Genomic DNA, 15,000 nt, shown 5'->3' with positions numbered 1-15,000 from the left:
CCAGGCTACCAGTGAAGGGATATCCAGCACACCAATACCACATGGGAAACACTCCACTATCCACCATAGAGGCAGAGAAAGACCTGGGAGTGTATGTTACCAGGCTACCAGTGAAGGGATATCCAGCACACCAATACCAGATGGGAAACACTCCACTATCCACCACAGAGGCAGAGAAAGACCTGGGAGTGTATGTTACCAGGCTACCAGTGAAGGGATATCCAGCACACCAATACCACATGGGAAACACTCCACTATCCACCACAGAGGCAGAGAAAGACCTAGGAGTGTATTTTACCAGGCTACCAGTGAAGGGATATCCAGCACACCAATACCACATGGGAAACACTCCATTATCCACCACAGAGGCAGAGAAAGACCTGGGAGTGTATGTTACCAGGCTACCAGTGAAGGGATATCCAGCACACCAATACCACATGGGAAACACTTCACTATCCACCACAGAGGCAGAGATAGACCTGGGAGTGTATGTTACCAGGCTACCAGTGAAGGGATATCCAGCACACCAATACCACATGGGAAACACTCCACTATCCACCACAGAGGCAGAGAAAGACCTGGGAGTGTATGTTACCAGGCTACCAGTGAAGGGATATCCAGCACACCAATACCACATGGGAAACACTCCACTATCCACCACAGAGGCAGAGAAAGACCTGGGAGTGTATGTTACCAGGCTACCAGTGAAGGGATATCCAGCACACCAATACCACATGGGAAACACTCCACTATCCACCACAGAGGCAGAGAAAGACCTGGGAGTGTATGTTACCAGGCTACCAGTGAAGGGATATCCAGCACACCAATACCACATGGGAAACACTCCACTATCCACCATAGAGGCAGAGAAAGACCTGGGAGTGTATGTTACCAGGCTACCAGTGAAGGGATATCCAGCACACCAATACCAGATGGGAAACACTCCACTATCCACCACAGAGGCAGAGAAAGACCTGGGAGTGTATGTTACCAGGCTACCAGTGAAGGGATATCCAGCACACCAATACCACATGGGAAACACTCCACTATCCACCACAGAGGCAGAGAAAGACCTGGGAGTGTATGTTACCAGGCTACCAGTGAAGGGATATCCAGCACACCAATACCACATGGGAAACACTCCACTATCCACCATAGAGGCAGAGAAAGACCTGGGAGTGTATGTTACCAGGCTACCAGTGAAGGGATATCCAGCACACCAATACCAGATGGGAAACACTCCACTATCCACCACAGAGGCAGAGAAAGACCTGGGAGTGTATGTTACCAGGCTACCAGTGAAGGGATATCCAGCACACCACCACATGGGAAACACTCCACTATCCACCACAGAGGCAGAGAAAGACCTAGGAGTGTATTTTACCAGGCTACCAGTGAAGGGATATCCAGCACACCAATACCACATGGGAAACACTCCATTATCCACCACAGAGGCAGAGAAAGACCTGGGAGTGTATGTTACCAGGCTACCAGTGAAGGGATATCCAGCACACCAATACCACATGGGAAACACTTCACTATCCACCACAGAGGCAGAGAAAGACCTGGGAGTGTATGTTACCAGGCTACCAGTGAAGGGATATCCAGCACACCAATACCACATGGGAAACACTCCACTATCCACCACAGAGGCAGAGAAAGACCTGGGAGTGTATGTTACCAGGCTACCAGTAAAGGCGAAATCCATGCCAATCGCAGCGGATGGGTTAAAACTACTACCTCTGGAAATGCCCAAAACTCCTATGAAAGCCTTGTCAAATATGCGTCCTGTACTACTTCTACTACTACTTATATTACTACTACTACTCGTTACCTGCTTTGCCTCAATGATAATAATAATAAAAGAAAAATAATAATAATAATGTTAACACTTATTTGCAGGACGCGGGGAACGTGCAAAACGTCAACCCCGACAGCGCCCTGGAGGTGATCGACGTCTTCAAGATTCCCCGCCTGACCTACGACGTGGACAAGAGGAAGTTCATCATTGAGCCGGCCGGAGCGCTGGACCTGCACGGGAAGGCGGCGGACAAAGCGACGCTATTCAGAAACAGGTGACGGTCTCTCGATTATATTCGTATACTTAATTATTCACTTTATATTACTAGTTTATTTATTTATTTATCTCTTTATTTAGTTACGGGGCATGTGGAATGGGAGGACAGGGTGGAGCACAAGGAGGTGGATTCTGTTTTAAAAGGGTCCGATTCTGTTTCAAAAAGGTAAAAGAGGTCTGGATTCTGTTTTAAAAGGTTTGGTTTTTGTTTCAAATGGTTTGGATTCTGTTTTAAAAGGGTCATATTCTGTTTTAAAAGGGTCATATTCTGTTTTAAAAGGGTCATATTCTGTTTAAAAAGTATTAGATTCTGTGGTCACCTGTGGGACAGTTGGACAAACCTATATTTTTGTGGTATTCTTCTGTGTGTTATGAAGTAATCTGTTGACACTCTCTGTTAAAAATCATGAAATCACTAACATCATGATTGACTTTTCAATGCCTATTGAACGTAAACCGCTGCCGCCGCCGCAAAATAGCTCGCAGAGAGGTTCAGCTTGCTTACTGTTTCCATATTTCCCTCAGCGCTCACAAAGATCACAAGTGGAGAGACGAACAAAACCAGGCAAATTAACACTTTTAATGCTGTGTATTCCCACAGCACACATGCCTGGTGGACAGCAGAATGACTAATTTCATCGGGGAGATATTTCTCGCAACACTGGCCAGTGTAGTGGACCTTCTTCTTTTGACCTGTAACGCTTTGTATCGCTTCTTAGGTCCTCCTCCCCCACACTTTTATACTTCACAACATGCACTTAGGGCCGCTTTCAGTGTCATTTTGTTAGTTGTGATCGTTACCAATGGCAGCCATCGCCAGTATAGTATTTCCACGTGAAACTGGCTGACCGGGTAGTGGCGGCTGTGGGGTTAGCCTAGCCCCGCACTTACCACACACTCTCAACATCTCTCTCTTCGTCTGCAGCCGCCACTACCCCATCGGCCAGTTTCACGTAAAATACTAAGCAGCGATCGCCGCCATTGGTAACGATCAAAACAAACAAAGTGACTCTCAAAGCGGTCCTTAGTTACTTAACAGTGCACACTTATACACTTTACCCTGAACTTAGGTGTTTTTCTGTCCTTTTCTTTCCCTTATATTGCTTTTCTATGCCCTTTTGCTATTTTTCACTATTACTTTTCCCGTAAACTGCTCCAGACATCTCAAGATGCTATGAGTTAGACTGCGCCAGACATCTTAAGATGCTGTGAGTTAGACTGCTCCAGACATCTCAAGATGCTGTGAGTTAGACTGCGCCAGACATCTTAAGATGCTGTGAGTTAGACTGCTCCAGACATCTCAAGATGCTATGAGTTAGACTGCGCCAGACATCTTAAGATGCTGTGAGTTAGACTGCTCCAGACATCTTAAGATGCTATGAGTTAGACTGCGCCAGACATCTTAAGATGCTATGAGTTAGACTGCTCCAGACATCTTAAGATGCTATGAGTTAGACTGCTCCAGACATCTCAAGATGCTATGAGTTAGACTGCGCCAGACATCTTAAGATGCTGTGAGTTAGACTGCTCCAGACATCTTAAGATGCTGTGAGTTAGACTGCTCCAGACATCTTAAGATGCTATGAGTTAGACTGCTCCAGACATCTCAAGATGCTATGAGTTAGACTGCGCCAGACATCTTAAGATGCTGTGAGTTAGACTGCTCCAGACATCTTAAGATGCTATGAGTTAGACTGCGCCAGACATCTTAAGATGCTATGAGTTAGACTGCGCCAGACATCTTAAGATGCTATGAGTTAGACTGCGCCAGACATCTTAAGATGCTATGAGTTAGACTGCGCCAGACATCTTAAGATGCTGTGAGTTAGACTGCTCCAGACATCTTAAGATGCTATGAGTTAGACTGCTCCAGACATCTTAAGATGCTATGAGTTAGACTGCGCCAGACATCTCAAGATGCTATGAGTTAGACTGCGCCAGACATCTCAAGATGCTATGAGTTAGACTGCGCCAGACATCTCAAGATGCTATGAGTTAGACTGCGCCAGACATCTTAAGATGCTATGAGTTAGACTGCGCCAGACATCTTAAGATGCTATGAGTTAGACTGCGCCAGACATCTTAAGATGCTGTGAGTTAGACTGCGCCAGACATCTTAAGATGCTGTGAGTTAGACTGCGCCAGACATCTTAAGATGCTATGAGTTAGACTGCGCCAGACATCTTAAGATGCTATGAGTTAGACTGCGCCAGACATCTCAAGATGCTATGAGTTAGACTGCGCCAGACATCTTAAGATGCTGTGAGTTAGACTGCGCCAGACATCTTAAGATGCTGTGAGTTAGACTGCGCCAGACATCTTAAGATGCTATGAGTTAGACTGCGCCAGACATCTCAAGATGCTATGAGTTAGACTGCGCCAGACATCTTAAGATGCTATGAGTTAGACTGCTCCAGACATCTTAAGATGCTATGAGTTAGACTGCGCCAGACATCTTAAGATGCTGTGAGTTAGACTGCGCCAGACATCTTAAGATGCTGTGAGTTAGACTGCGCCAGACATCTTAAGATGCTGTGAGTTAGACTGCGCCAGACATCTTAAGATGCTGTGAGTTAGACTGCGCCAGACATCTTAAGATGCTATGAGTTAGACTGCGCCAGACATCTTAAGATGCTATGAGTTAGACTGCGCCAGACATCTTAAGATGCTGTGAGTTAGACTGCGCCAGACATCTTAAGATGCTATGAGTTAGACTGCGCCAGACATCTTAAGATGCTGTGAGTTAGACTGCGCCAGACATCTTAAGATGCTGTGAGTTAGACTGCGCCAGACATCTCAAGATGCTGTGAGTTAGACTGCGCCAGACATCTTAAGATGCTGTGAGTTAGACTGCGCCAGACATCTTAAGATGCTGTGAGTTAGACTGCGCCAGACATCTTAAGATGCTGTGAGTTAGACTGCGCCAGACATCTTAAGATGCTGTGAGTTAGACTGCGCCAGACATCTTAAGATGCTGTGAGTTAGACTGCGCCAGACATCTTAAGATGCTGTGAGTTAGACTGCGCCAGACATCTTAAGATGCTGTGAGTTAGACTGCGCCAGACATCTTAAGATGCTGTGAGTTAGACTGCGCCAGACATCTCAAGATGCTGTGAGTTAGACTGCGCCAGACATCTTAAGATGCTGTGAGTTAGACTGCTCCAGACATCTTAAGATGCTGTGAGTTAGACTGCGCCAGACATCTTAAGATGCTATGAGTTAGACTGCTCCAGACATCTTAAGATGCTGTGAGTTAGACTGCGCCAGACATCTTAAGATGCTGTGAGTTAGACTGCGCCAGACATCTCAAGATGCTGTGAGTTAGACTGCGCCAGACATCTTAAGATGACACATGTTCCAAGGTGAATATTTATATTTCCCGCGATGCCAAAGTATATTCCAATGAACCTCGTGTGGCAACATCATCCCTTCTTCGCACCAAGTAGTCGCCATCGTCATATTAGTTGCTCTTTAGGAGCCATGGAGAGTAGAATTATGTCATCTGCTGATGCCAACCAGTCTCATATAGCTCCTGCGGTCATGACCGAGGGGGAGGCATGGGAGGGGGTAAAGAGAAAGTATTTGTAAAGAGAAAGATTGTAGTAGACAAATTTGAAAGAGGCAGTGATTCAGATTGCATTCAACATGGAAACATGGAAATGCAGGCAACAGAAAGCCTATTGGCTCATTACGAGGTCGCCCGCTTGGGTGATTTAATCTGCTCGACCGCCACTTGGGGCTTGGTGAGCAGATGAAAGCACCTCGATATTGAGGAGCAGATGGAAGCCCCTCGTTATTCAGTTTACTCCCGATGCAGCGAAATGACGGTCGATTCTATATTTGAAGGAGTTGATGGTATTCGCATTTACTACTTCTGAGGGAAGATTGTTCCAGTGGCGGATGACTTGGTTCAAAAAGAAACTCCTTCCAATGTCTGTATTACATCGACTCGACTGAATGGGTAAACCGTTATTTCTAGTTCTTGAGTTGGTTTGCAGTTCAAAGAATTTGGAGTAATCGACGTTATTGAACTTTTTTAGATAGTACTTGAAGACTTGAATCATATCCCCTCGTAGGCGTCTTTTCTCCAATGTAAAGAGAATGAGTCGCTTGAGTTGTTCCTCGTACGGTTGAGCCCTGAAGGTTGGAATCATCTTTGTGGCGCGTCGCTGAATCCTTTCCAGTGGAGCAATGTCCTTTCTGTAATTGGGAGACCAGAACTGCACTGCATACTCGAGGTGCGGTCTTACCATGGAATTATACAAGGATAGCATCACGTCTGGTGTTTTACACTCGAAGTTCCTCGCTATGAACCCGAGCATAATGTTGGCTTTGTTGTATGCTTTTTTACAGTGATTCGCGTGTTTCAGGTCACTGCTGATAGTGACTCCAAGATCCTTTTCCTCCTGCATCGCTTGCAGAGGTCTCCCATTCATGATGTATGTGTGGTTACTATTTTGGGACCCAATGTGCATGACTTTGCATTTGTCAACATTAAAAGACATTTGCCATTTTTCCGACCATTCGATAACGTGATTGAGGTCTTTCTGAATGATTTCACAGTCGGTCTTTGTGAGGGCATCTCCACCCACCTTGGTGTCATCTGCAAATTTCGATATTGTGGATTTCAGTCCTGATTCTAGGTCATTGATATATATGATAAAGAGGATGGGTCCCAGCACTGACCCCTGACGCACACTCCACTAGTGACTGGTAGCCAATCGGAAGGCTGTCCGCTGAGTAGTACTCGTTGTTTTCTGTCGGTGAGCCAATCTCTTATCCACGCGATCAGATTGGCTCCGATGCCCGCCGAGTGCAGTTTCTGAAGGAGTCGCTCGTGCGGTACCTTGTCGAAGGCTTTCTGAAAATCCAGGTATATAACATCACTGGGGATGTGGGCATCCCAGTTCTTATATATACCTTGGAAGAAGTCTAGTAAATTCGTTAGGCAGGATCGCTTGTTTCTGAAGCCATGCTGGGTGTCGGAGATTATATTATTGTTTTCTAGAAACTTAACAAGTTTATCTCTAATAATCTTTTCGAGTATTTTTCCTGCCGCTGATGTCAAACTTATGGGCCTGTAGTTTAATGCAACGCTTTTGTCTCCTTTTTTGAAAATCGGTGTTACGTTCGCCATCTTCCAGTCTTCCGGGACCTTGTTTAGTTGAACTGACCGGTTGAATATGTTAGTGAGTGGTTGAAGTATTTGTTGTTTAAGCTCTTTTAATAACTGCGGGGACAAACTGTCGGGTCCCGTTGACTTGTTCGTGTCGAGTTTGTCCAAATACTTTTTTACTTCTTGGTCGCATATTGAGTCAATTTCCAGCGGCGTGATCTCACTCGGCGGGTCAGGACCCTCGGGAATGGTTTCGATGTCCTCGACTGTGAATACGGATGCGAAGTTACTATTGAGGATTCTGGCCATCTGTTTATTGTCCTGAGTTACAGATCCAGTCTCGTCTGTCAGGGGACCAATATTGGATTATACTTTCTTTTTCGATCTTATGTACGTGAAGAATTTCTTGGAGTTAGTTTTGGTTTCGCGCGCTATTTGCTTGTCATCGTTGCGTTTGCTACTCCGAATAAGGCTGCGACAAGCTCTGAGGCTGTTGTGGTACTGTGTGCTGGCTTCGGCCGTAGCATTCTCTTTCATCAAATTATAATTCCTTTTTTTAGGTTTACTGCCCTTTTTATTTCTCTGGTCATCCACGGTGGATCTACGGCCCCATTTACTCGCCTGGATTTCGTAGGCACTGTAGCCTTCTCTACTTGCAACAGCTTATCTTTGAAGACGTTCCACGCGTTGTCGATTGTATTGTCGGTGATGCCAAGTTGGTCCCAGGTCGTAGGGGGAAGCAGTGCACGGGCTAAGTTGAAATTTCCTTTTTTGTAATCTGGTATCACTGACGGATTATCTACGAGTTTGTGACATATATTGATATTAAAACGGATTAAGTGGTGATCGCACCCATTAAGTTTCTCACCAACTGTACAGTCGCGAATGAGGTCGGGGTCGCTTACTAATACCAGATCCAGCAGATTGTTTTCTCTTGTTGGTTGAGTTACAACTTGAGTGAGGAACGAATCCTCCACCATTTCTAAAAGCCTGTTACCCTCTTGATCTCCAGTCATCAGTCCCCAGTCAATGTTAGGGCAATTAAAGTCCCCAATTATAATTGCTTCCTTGCTTTGTGTTAGAGAGTGAATCTCTTCGTAGAGGGCAGTGTCATCGGCTGCCTGTTGTTTCGGAGGCCTGTATACGGTTGCAAGTGTTAGTTTCTTGTTATTTGCGGTTATTTTCACGTAGACAGAATCGTATTTCTCTGCGTCCTGTTTGTCTATTTTTATGGCAGGGAGTGTACTTTTTACGTAGCAGACTACTCCTCCTCCTTTCTTGTGCTTTCGACTTTTGTGGAAGCTTTTGTACCCAGGGAATGACAGTTTGGATTCTAGATGAGTAGAGTTGGCCCAAGTCTCTGTGATGGCTACCACATCTGGTTTCTCTGTTGCAATATACGCCCTAATTTCGTCCTTTTTGGGTATTAAACTACGTGCATTTGTGTACATGATAGAAATGTGGCCGTGACGAGTTGTACCAGTTCGCTTGTCGGAGGCGTCGTTAGTTACACAGTTTCTTGTGAGTCGCACTGACGCTACGGGTTGGTTGATCAAGGGCTGCCTTTGCCCACCATCAGATTCGTTGGTCTGAGGAAGCGTGGCAAGCGTGAGCGTGTTGGTGGTAGCGAGTGTTCTCAAGTGCTAATAGGATAGAGAAACTCAATATCCGTTAGGGTTACTTTATTGGACAAAAATACATCAAGTCATTGAGACAAATACAACACAAGGAAAAGGTGTTTGTGTGGGTATGCGTTTGTGTGAATGTTGTTTGTGTAGGTTAACATTTAAGTGTTGGTGTATGTGTATAACAATGTGTAACGGTGGACAACAAAAGGACATAGACGGACAGTCAAAGGCAAACGAGTACAAGAAAGATAAACATTGAAGACATGACGCGGACAGAGACAAGTACTAACGATGAACATGAAAACACAATTTTAAAGTCTCCTGTGCAGTGCACCATTTTCTTATGTGTCACTGAGGGGAAGGAACACGCGATTCGAGCGGTGACTGCTACACTGGCACTCAAGGTCACAGACACGCTGCCTCTCCAACAGTGCGTAGAGTTACTAGCTAGCCTAGTCACTCACTGACACCATCATCACTGTCCGGTGGTTCAGAGTGGCAGAAAGATGAGGAAAACGACAATGGGGTTATGAGAGAAGACTCAGCTGAGTGAGGGAGGGGTGTCAGCTGGGATGGGAGAGGAGGGGGAGGCAGAGGGAGAACAGGAGCCTCAGAGACGCGAGACAACGCGTACTCCATTCGTCTGGTCTGATGGATCAGATTTTGTGCCAGACATTCATAACTTTGACAAGAATATTGCTGGTGTGACTAATGACTGGCCTCTTGATCATGATGCGCAAGAGGTTGATTATCGAAATTGACAAAGTGATGTTTCCTGTGATATATTTTGTTTGTTGTAACTGGAATGAATAATTAGTGGCAAGAGAATGTTCAGACGTGACTGTGCCGTGTGTCATCTTCCCTCTGCCACCGTCCTGTCTACCCCGTCACTGCCAGCGCTCCCGAGGTCGCCTCATATCCCCAACCTTTATCCCGCCATCATTGCCACATTAAGTGAATTATTATTATTTTTTTTTGCACTGTTTGGTGCTCAACATGTCTCTCTTGGGTGTTGTAATACTAAAAATTGTTTTCCAGCAGGTTAATTTTTTGCCATTTATTGCGCACCCAGGAGCTATTCCCGAATCTCAGTTGTGCAGTTTATGGGTTAAGGCAGCACGCATGACGCCGACGGTAGGTAGACGTGACCCGAACATGTCAAAGCAACGTGAAACTCGTGGCGGTAATTCGCGAAAGTCGTGATGGTAAGAATTTAGGGCTGAGCGCTAGACTCGAGGATCGCGAAACTCAGATAGCACGAAACTCAAGAGGGTACTGTAGTTGGATTGTTTTAAAAAGGTCATATTTCACTTTAAAAGGTCTGGATTCTGTTTCAAAAAGGGTTGGATTCTGTCTGATATATGTGCTGACTGTGCTACAAAGGGTTCAGTTCTCTTCTAAAAGGATTGAATTTCACTAAAATACTTTGGATTCTGTGTGAAGGTGTGTCAAGGGTATCAAACAAGGAGGTGGTGAGGATGTGTTGAGTGTGCTGAGGAGGCAGAGGTTGAGCTGGCCCGGGCACATCAAGAGGAGGGAGGAGGAGGGCCATGTACTCACACCACCAGAAAAAAACACTATTATATCAGCACCAATTTGAATATCGCGCAGATCTTCCCGTAACAATATTCGGCCTGTTTTGAAGGTGGCCACACACTTCTATTCTGTGGCTCTGTGACGATGATTATATAACGTCACCCTCATAGCTGGCCGTTATCGCGATAAGTTATCGCGATACTTTATCGCTGATAACAAAATCGGGTTATCGGCCATCCGCTACTTATTTAAATATATATTGGTATCTTCGTTACTTTTGTAACCAAACTAGTGATAATCGCTACTTTTTTCTGCCTCAGAAAAAAAATGTTGTCTCCTCCCTACTGCGCATGCGTGGCCTGGGCGCCCGGTGTTGTATGAAAAAACTTCGGGGTATGAAATATCTTCGGTGAAGAGATTTCATACTTAGATCATCAACATTAAAACATTAGGTTATTTTTTTTGTTAGACTCAAAAATCAAAGAAACTCTGCCCCAAAAATGATTATTCACTGCCTCAAGTTTGATATTCCATATTCGTTTGTGAGCATGCCATGGTATTGAAGGCACCCGGTGTTGTGTTATTTGGTGTCCCATCGTCAAAAGCTGGCGCTTTTGTTTACAAACACTGGTGTCTCGTGAACTGCGCATGTTCAGACCAGTAAGTGTAGCCCTGTACAGTCTCACAAAGCTTTTTAACCGTAATTAAGAGTTGCTGGAAGGCTGAATCAGGCATGCATGACCACCATCCTCGCTATTTCTAGAACGACACTCTAGCTGTACATATAAATACAACTCGTACAGAGTGTCGTTCTAGAAACAGTGAGAATGGTGGTAGTGGTACTGTATGTCTGATTCAGCCTTCCAGCAACTCTTTATTACGGTTAAAAAGCTTTGTGCGAGTGTACAGGTCTACACTTGCTGGTCTGAGCATGCGCCGTTCACGAGAGACCAGTGTTTGTAAACACAAGCGCCAGCTTTTGACGGCGGGGACGCCAAATAACACAACACCGGTTCAGGCATTCTTAGTATTACCGTCCATAGGTACGTGTCAACGTGTGGTTTTCAGGTTTTGTAAGTTTTCTAAAATACAGATAATGAAAATTTGAATTCATCTTTGTTTTTTATTTGAAATATCAATATAGTATCGTTTTCGCCTATCGGACTTATCGCCAGTTAGTATCGGAATTGTGGATTTATATCGGGTATCGGTTATCGGTGGATGAACGCGGTCGCGCTAACTGAATTCGCGCTAATTGAATAAAGTAACCAATATGAAAAAAATTATTTGGTGCACACGTGGGTCTGACTTTTGGGTTTGATAATTACTCAAAATGATCACTCACATTAAAAAAACAACCCTACGATTGGCTGAGCTCTGAAAACACGCTTGTGATTCGCTGGGAGTCTGATGACGTCATCGCCGGCGCTCATCCGGTCAGCGGCCTCGCTGCCTTGAGGCAGTATCACACTTGGACAACCGGCAAATCCAAATTTTCCGGGTGTGCGCATCATGGCGGCTTGTGCCACGCATCATGGCGGCTTGTGCCACGCATCATGGCGGCTTGTGCCACGCATCATGGCGACTTGTGCCACGCATCATGGCGGCTTGTGCCACGCATCATGGCGACTTGTGCCACGCATCATGGCGGCTTGTGCCACGCATCATGGCGACTTGTGCCATGCATCATGGCGGCTTGTGCCACGCATCATGGCGACTTGTGCCATGCATCATGGCGGCTTGTGCCACGCATCATGGCGACTTGTGCCACGCATCATGGCAGCTTGTGCTGCGCATCATGGCGGCTTGTGCCACGCATCATGGCGACTTGTGCCACGCATCATGGCGACTTGTGCCACGCATCATGGCGGCTTGTGCCACGCATCATGGCGACTTGTGCCACGCATCATGGCGACTTGTGCCACGCATCATGGCGACTTGTGCCACGCATCATGGCGGCTTGTGCCACGCATCATGGCGACTTGTGCCACGCATCATGGCGGCTTGTGCCGCGCATCATGGCGGCTTGTGCCACGCATCATGGCGGCTTGTGCCACGCATCATGGCGACTTGTGCCACGCATCATGGCGGCTTGTGCCACGCATCATGGCGGCTTGTGCCGCGCATCATGGCGACTTGTGCCAGGCATCATGGCGGCTTGTGCTGCGCATCATGGCGACTTGTGCCACGCATCATGGCGGCTTGTGCTGCGCATCATGGCGACTTGTGCCACGCATCATGGCGGCTTGTGCCGCGCATCATGGCGACTTGTGCCACGCATCATGGCGACTTGTGCCACGCATCATGGCGACTTGTGCCGCGCATCATGGCGACTTGTGCCGCGCATCATGGCGACTTGTGCCACGCATCATGGCGGCTTGTGCTGCGCATCATGGCGACTTGTGCCGCGCATCATGGCGACTTGTGCCACGCATCATGGCGGCTTGTGCTGCGCATCATGGCGACTTGTGCCACGCATCATGGCGACTTGTGCCGCGCATCATGGCGACTTGTGCCACGCATCATGGCGACTTGTGCCACGCATCATGGCGACTTGTGCCACGCATCATGGCGGCTTGTGCCACGCATCATGGCGGCTTGTGCTGCGCATCATGGCGACTTGTGCCACGCATCATGGCGGCTTGTGCCGCGCATCATGGCGACTTGTGCCACGCATCATGGCGGCTTGTGCCACGCATCATGGCGACTTGTGCCACGCATCATGGCGGCTTGTGCCACGCATCATGGCGGCTTGTGCCACGCATCATGGCGGCTTGTGCCACGCATCATGGCGGCTTGTGCCACGCATCATGGCGGCTTGTGCCACGCATCATGGCGACTTGTGCCACGCATCATGGCGGCTTGTGCCACGCATCATGGCGGCTTGTGCCACGCATCATGGCGGCTTGTGCCACGCATCATGGCGGCTTGTGCTGCGCATCATGGCGACTTGTGCTGCGCATCATGGCGACTTGTGCCACGCATCATGGCGGCTTGTGCCGCGCATCATGGCGGCTTGTGCCGCGCATCATGGCGACTTGTGCCACGCATCATGGCGGCTTGTGCTGCGCATCATGGCGGCTTGTGCCGCGCATCATGGCGGCTTGTGCCGCGCATCATGGCGACTTGTGCTGCGCATCATGGCGGCTTGTGCCGCGCATCATGGCGACTTGTGCTGCGCATCATGGCGACTTGTGCCACGCATCATGGCGGCTTGTGCCACGCATCATGGCGACTTGGTGCAATTTTCAAAATTCAGTCGTGGTGGCTGCTCGTGCTAACCGAGGCTTTCGTGCTCATTAATTTTTTTCTTGGTAGATGGTGGCTCGTGCTAATTGCAGTTCGCGCTAATTGATCTTGCGCTAAGTGGGGCTCTACTGTATTTGTGTCTCCAGTTAACGAATATCGGTTATCACCGATAAGGTTTTCCATTATCAGGTATCGGTTATCGGGAATAAGGTTTTCTGTTATCGTGCCCAGCTATGGTCACTCTCATAAGATAATCGCCTAAGTCATTTTCCAGCAATTTTCAGGTTTTTGGTCTACATCAATTTTTCAGAAAAACATGTGATGCCCATTTTTGTATAGTTGCCTCCGTCATTCAGGGTTTGAGTGTTTTAGAATTGGCCTTTTCATTTCTGCCTAAATTTCAACCCAGCAGCAGCGACGGGCCCAATTTGTGGCTTTACCGTGTAGCAGCGATGGGCCAAATTTGTGGCTTTACCGTGTAGCAGCGATGGGCCAAATTTGTGGCTTTACCGTGTAGCAGCGATGGGCCAAATTTGTGGCTTTACCGTGTAGCAGCGACGGGCCAAATTTGTGGCTTTACCGTGTAGCAGCGACGGGCCAAATTTGTGGCTTTACCGTGTAGCAGCGACGGGCCAAATTTGTGGCTTTACCGTGTAGCAGCGACGGGCCAAATTTGTGGCTTTACCGTGTAGCAGCGACGGGCCAAATTTGTGGCTTTACCGTGTAGCAGCGACGGGCCAAATTTGTGGCTTTACCGTGTAGCAGCGACGGGCCAAATTTGTGCCATGATATAAACCCCCAAAAATGGATGATACATAAACTGATCACAAATGCTTTGATATATATTATGAAATGGTTTGTGTGAGTGATGATTTTTCTCATTTTTCTCACTTAGAGGGACCATTAAGAAACGTGATCCTCACTGCTACCGGGTTAAACCAAATGAGATGATGACGGTTCTTTTCTGACTTCCTAAAAAGTAGAAAATAAAGACTTAGGCGGTTTCTTTACGAAGGTGATGATAATAGCCAGAGTGGTTGTTAACCCTCAGAGTACGGGTGGCGATATATTTCTCTGGATGGTTGGCACGTTGAAAATTTAGACATTTAAAAGAGGTGGAAATGGTGTCTTTCTCCTTTGCAGTAACTGTATATTCATCTAGTATATATGGTGCTGTAATAACACTTCTCTCCTAATAATAATACAAAATTTATGACATGAAAATATTGCGCATTTTCTCATGGCCGTGATGCGTCGCGTGGAAGCACTCCACACACACACACACACTCTCTCTCTCTCTCTCTCTCTCTCTCTCTCTCTCTCTCTCTCTCTCTCTCTCTCTAACTACTTGCCCCTCCCTGCTCTGTCAGTGTCACAACCATAGCAGTCATCCG

General features: G+C 47.0%; 2 protein-coding genes across 40 annotated transcripts in view; one reads left to right on the top strand and one right to left on the bottom strand.

Annotated features, from left to right (window-relative positions):
* Window positions 1-1,782, bottom strand: part of LOC126984774 (uncharacterized) — a 3,666-nt gene extending 1,884 nt beyond the window's left edge. For 4 of the 19 annotated variants that reach the window (XR_007737682.1, XR_007737680.1, XR_007737677.1 and 1 more), the window contains exons 1-2: window positions 1,467-1,782; window positions 876-1,073 (exon numbers count right to left, since the gene is read on the bottom strand). Coding sequence is in view for 8 of the 19 variants with exons in the window: in XM_050838831.1 (XP_050694788.1) it covers window positions 1-83; window positions 975-1,271; window positions 1,566-1,708 (523 nt within the window). In the remaining 11 variants the exon portion in view is untranslated. Of the gene's footprint in view, window positions 282-875; window positions 1,272-1,466 lie in introns of all 19 variants that reach the window. The other 15 variants (XR_007737674.1, XR_007737676.1, XR_007737679.1 and 12 more) reach the window with 11 other exon arrangements.
* LOC126984779 (DNA polymerase epsilon subunit 2-like) overlaps window positions 1-15,000 on the top strand; it is a 124,136-nt gene that overhangs the window by 8,173 nt on the left and 100,963 nt on the right. For all 21 annotated transcript variants that reach the window (XR_007737736.1, XR_007737733.1, XR_007737740.1 and 18 more), the window contains exon 3: window positions 1,903-2,075. Coding sequence is in view for 6 of the 21 variants with exons in the window: in XM_050838858.1 (XP_050694815.1) it covers window positions 1,903-2,075 (173 nt within the window). In the remaining 15 variants the exon portion in view is untranslated. The remainder of the gene's footprint in view (window positions 1-1,902; window positions 2,076-15,000) is intronic.

Source organism: Eriocheir sinensis, chromosome 57, assembly GCF_024679095.1.
Source record: "Eriocheir sinensis breed Jianghai 21 chromosome 57, ASM2467909v1, whole genome shotgun sequence".
NCBI classification, from domain to species: domain Eukaryota; kingdom Metazoa; phylum Arthropoda; class Malacostraca; order Decapoda; family Varunidae; genus Eriocheir; species Eriocheir sinensis.
This window is presented reverse-complemented; position numbering and strand designations above follow the sequence as displayed.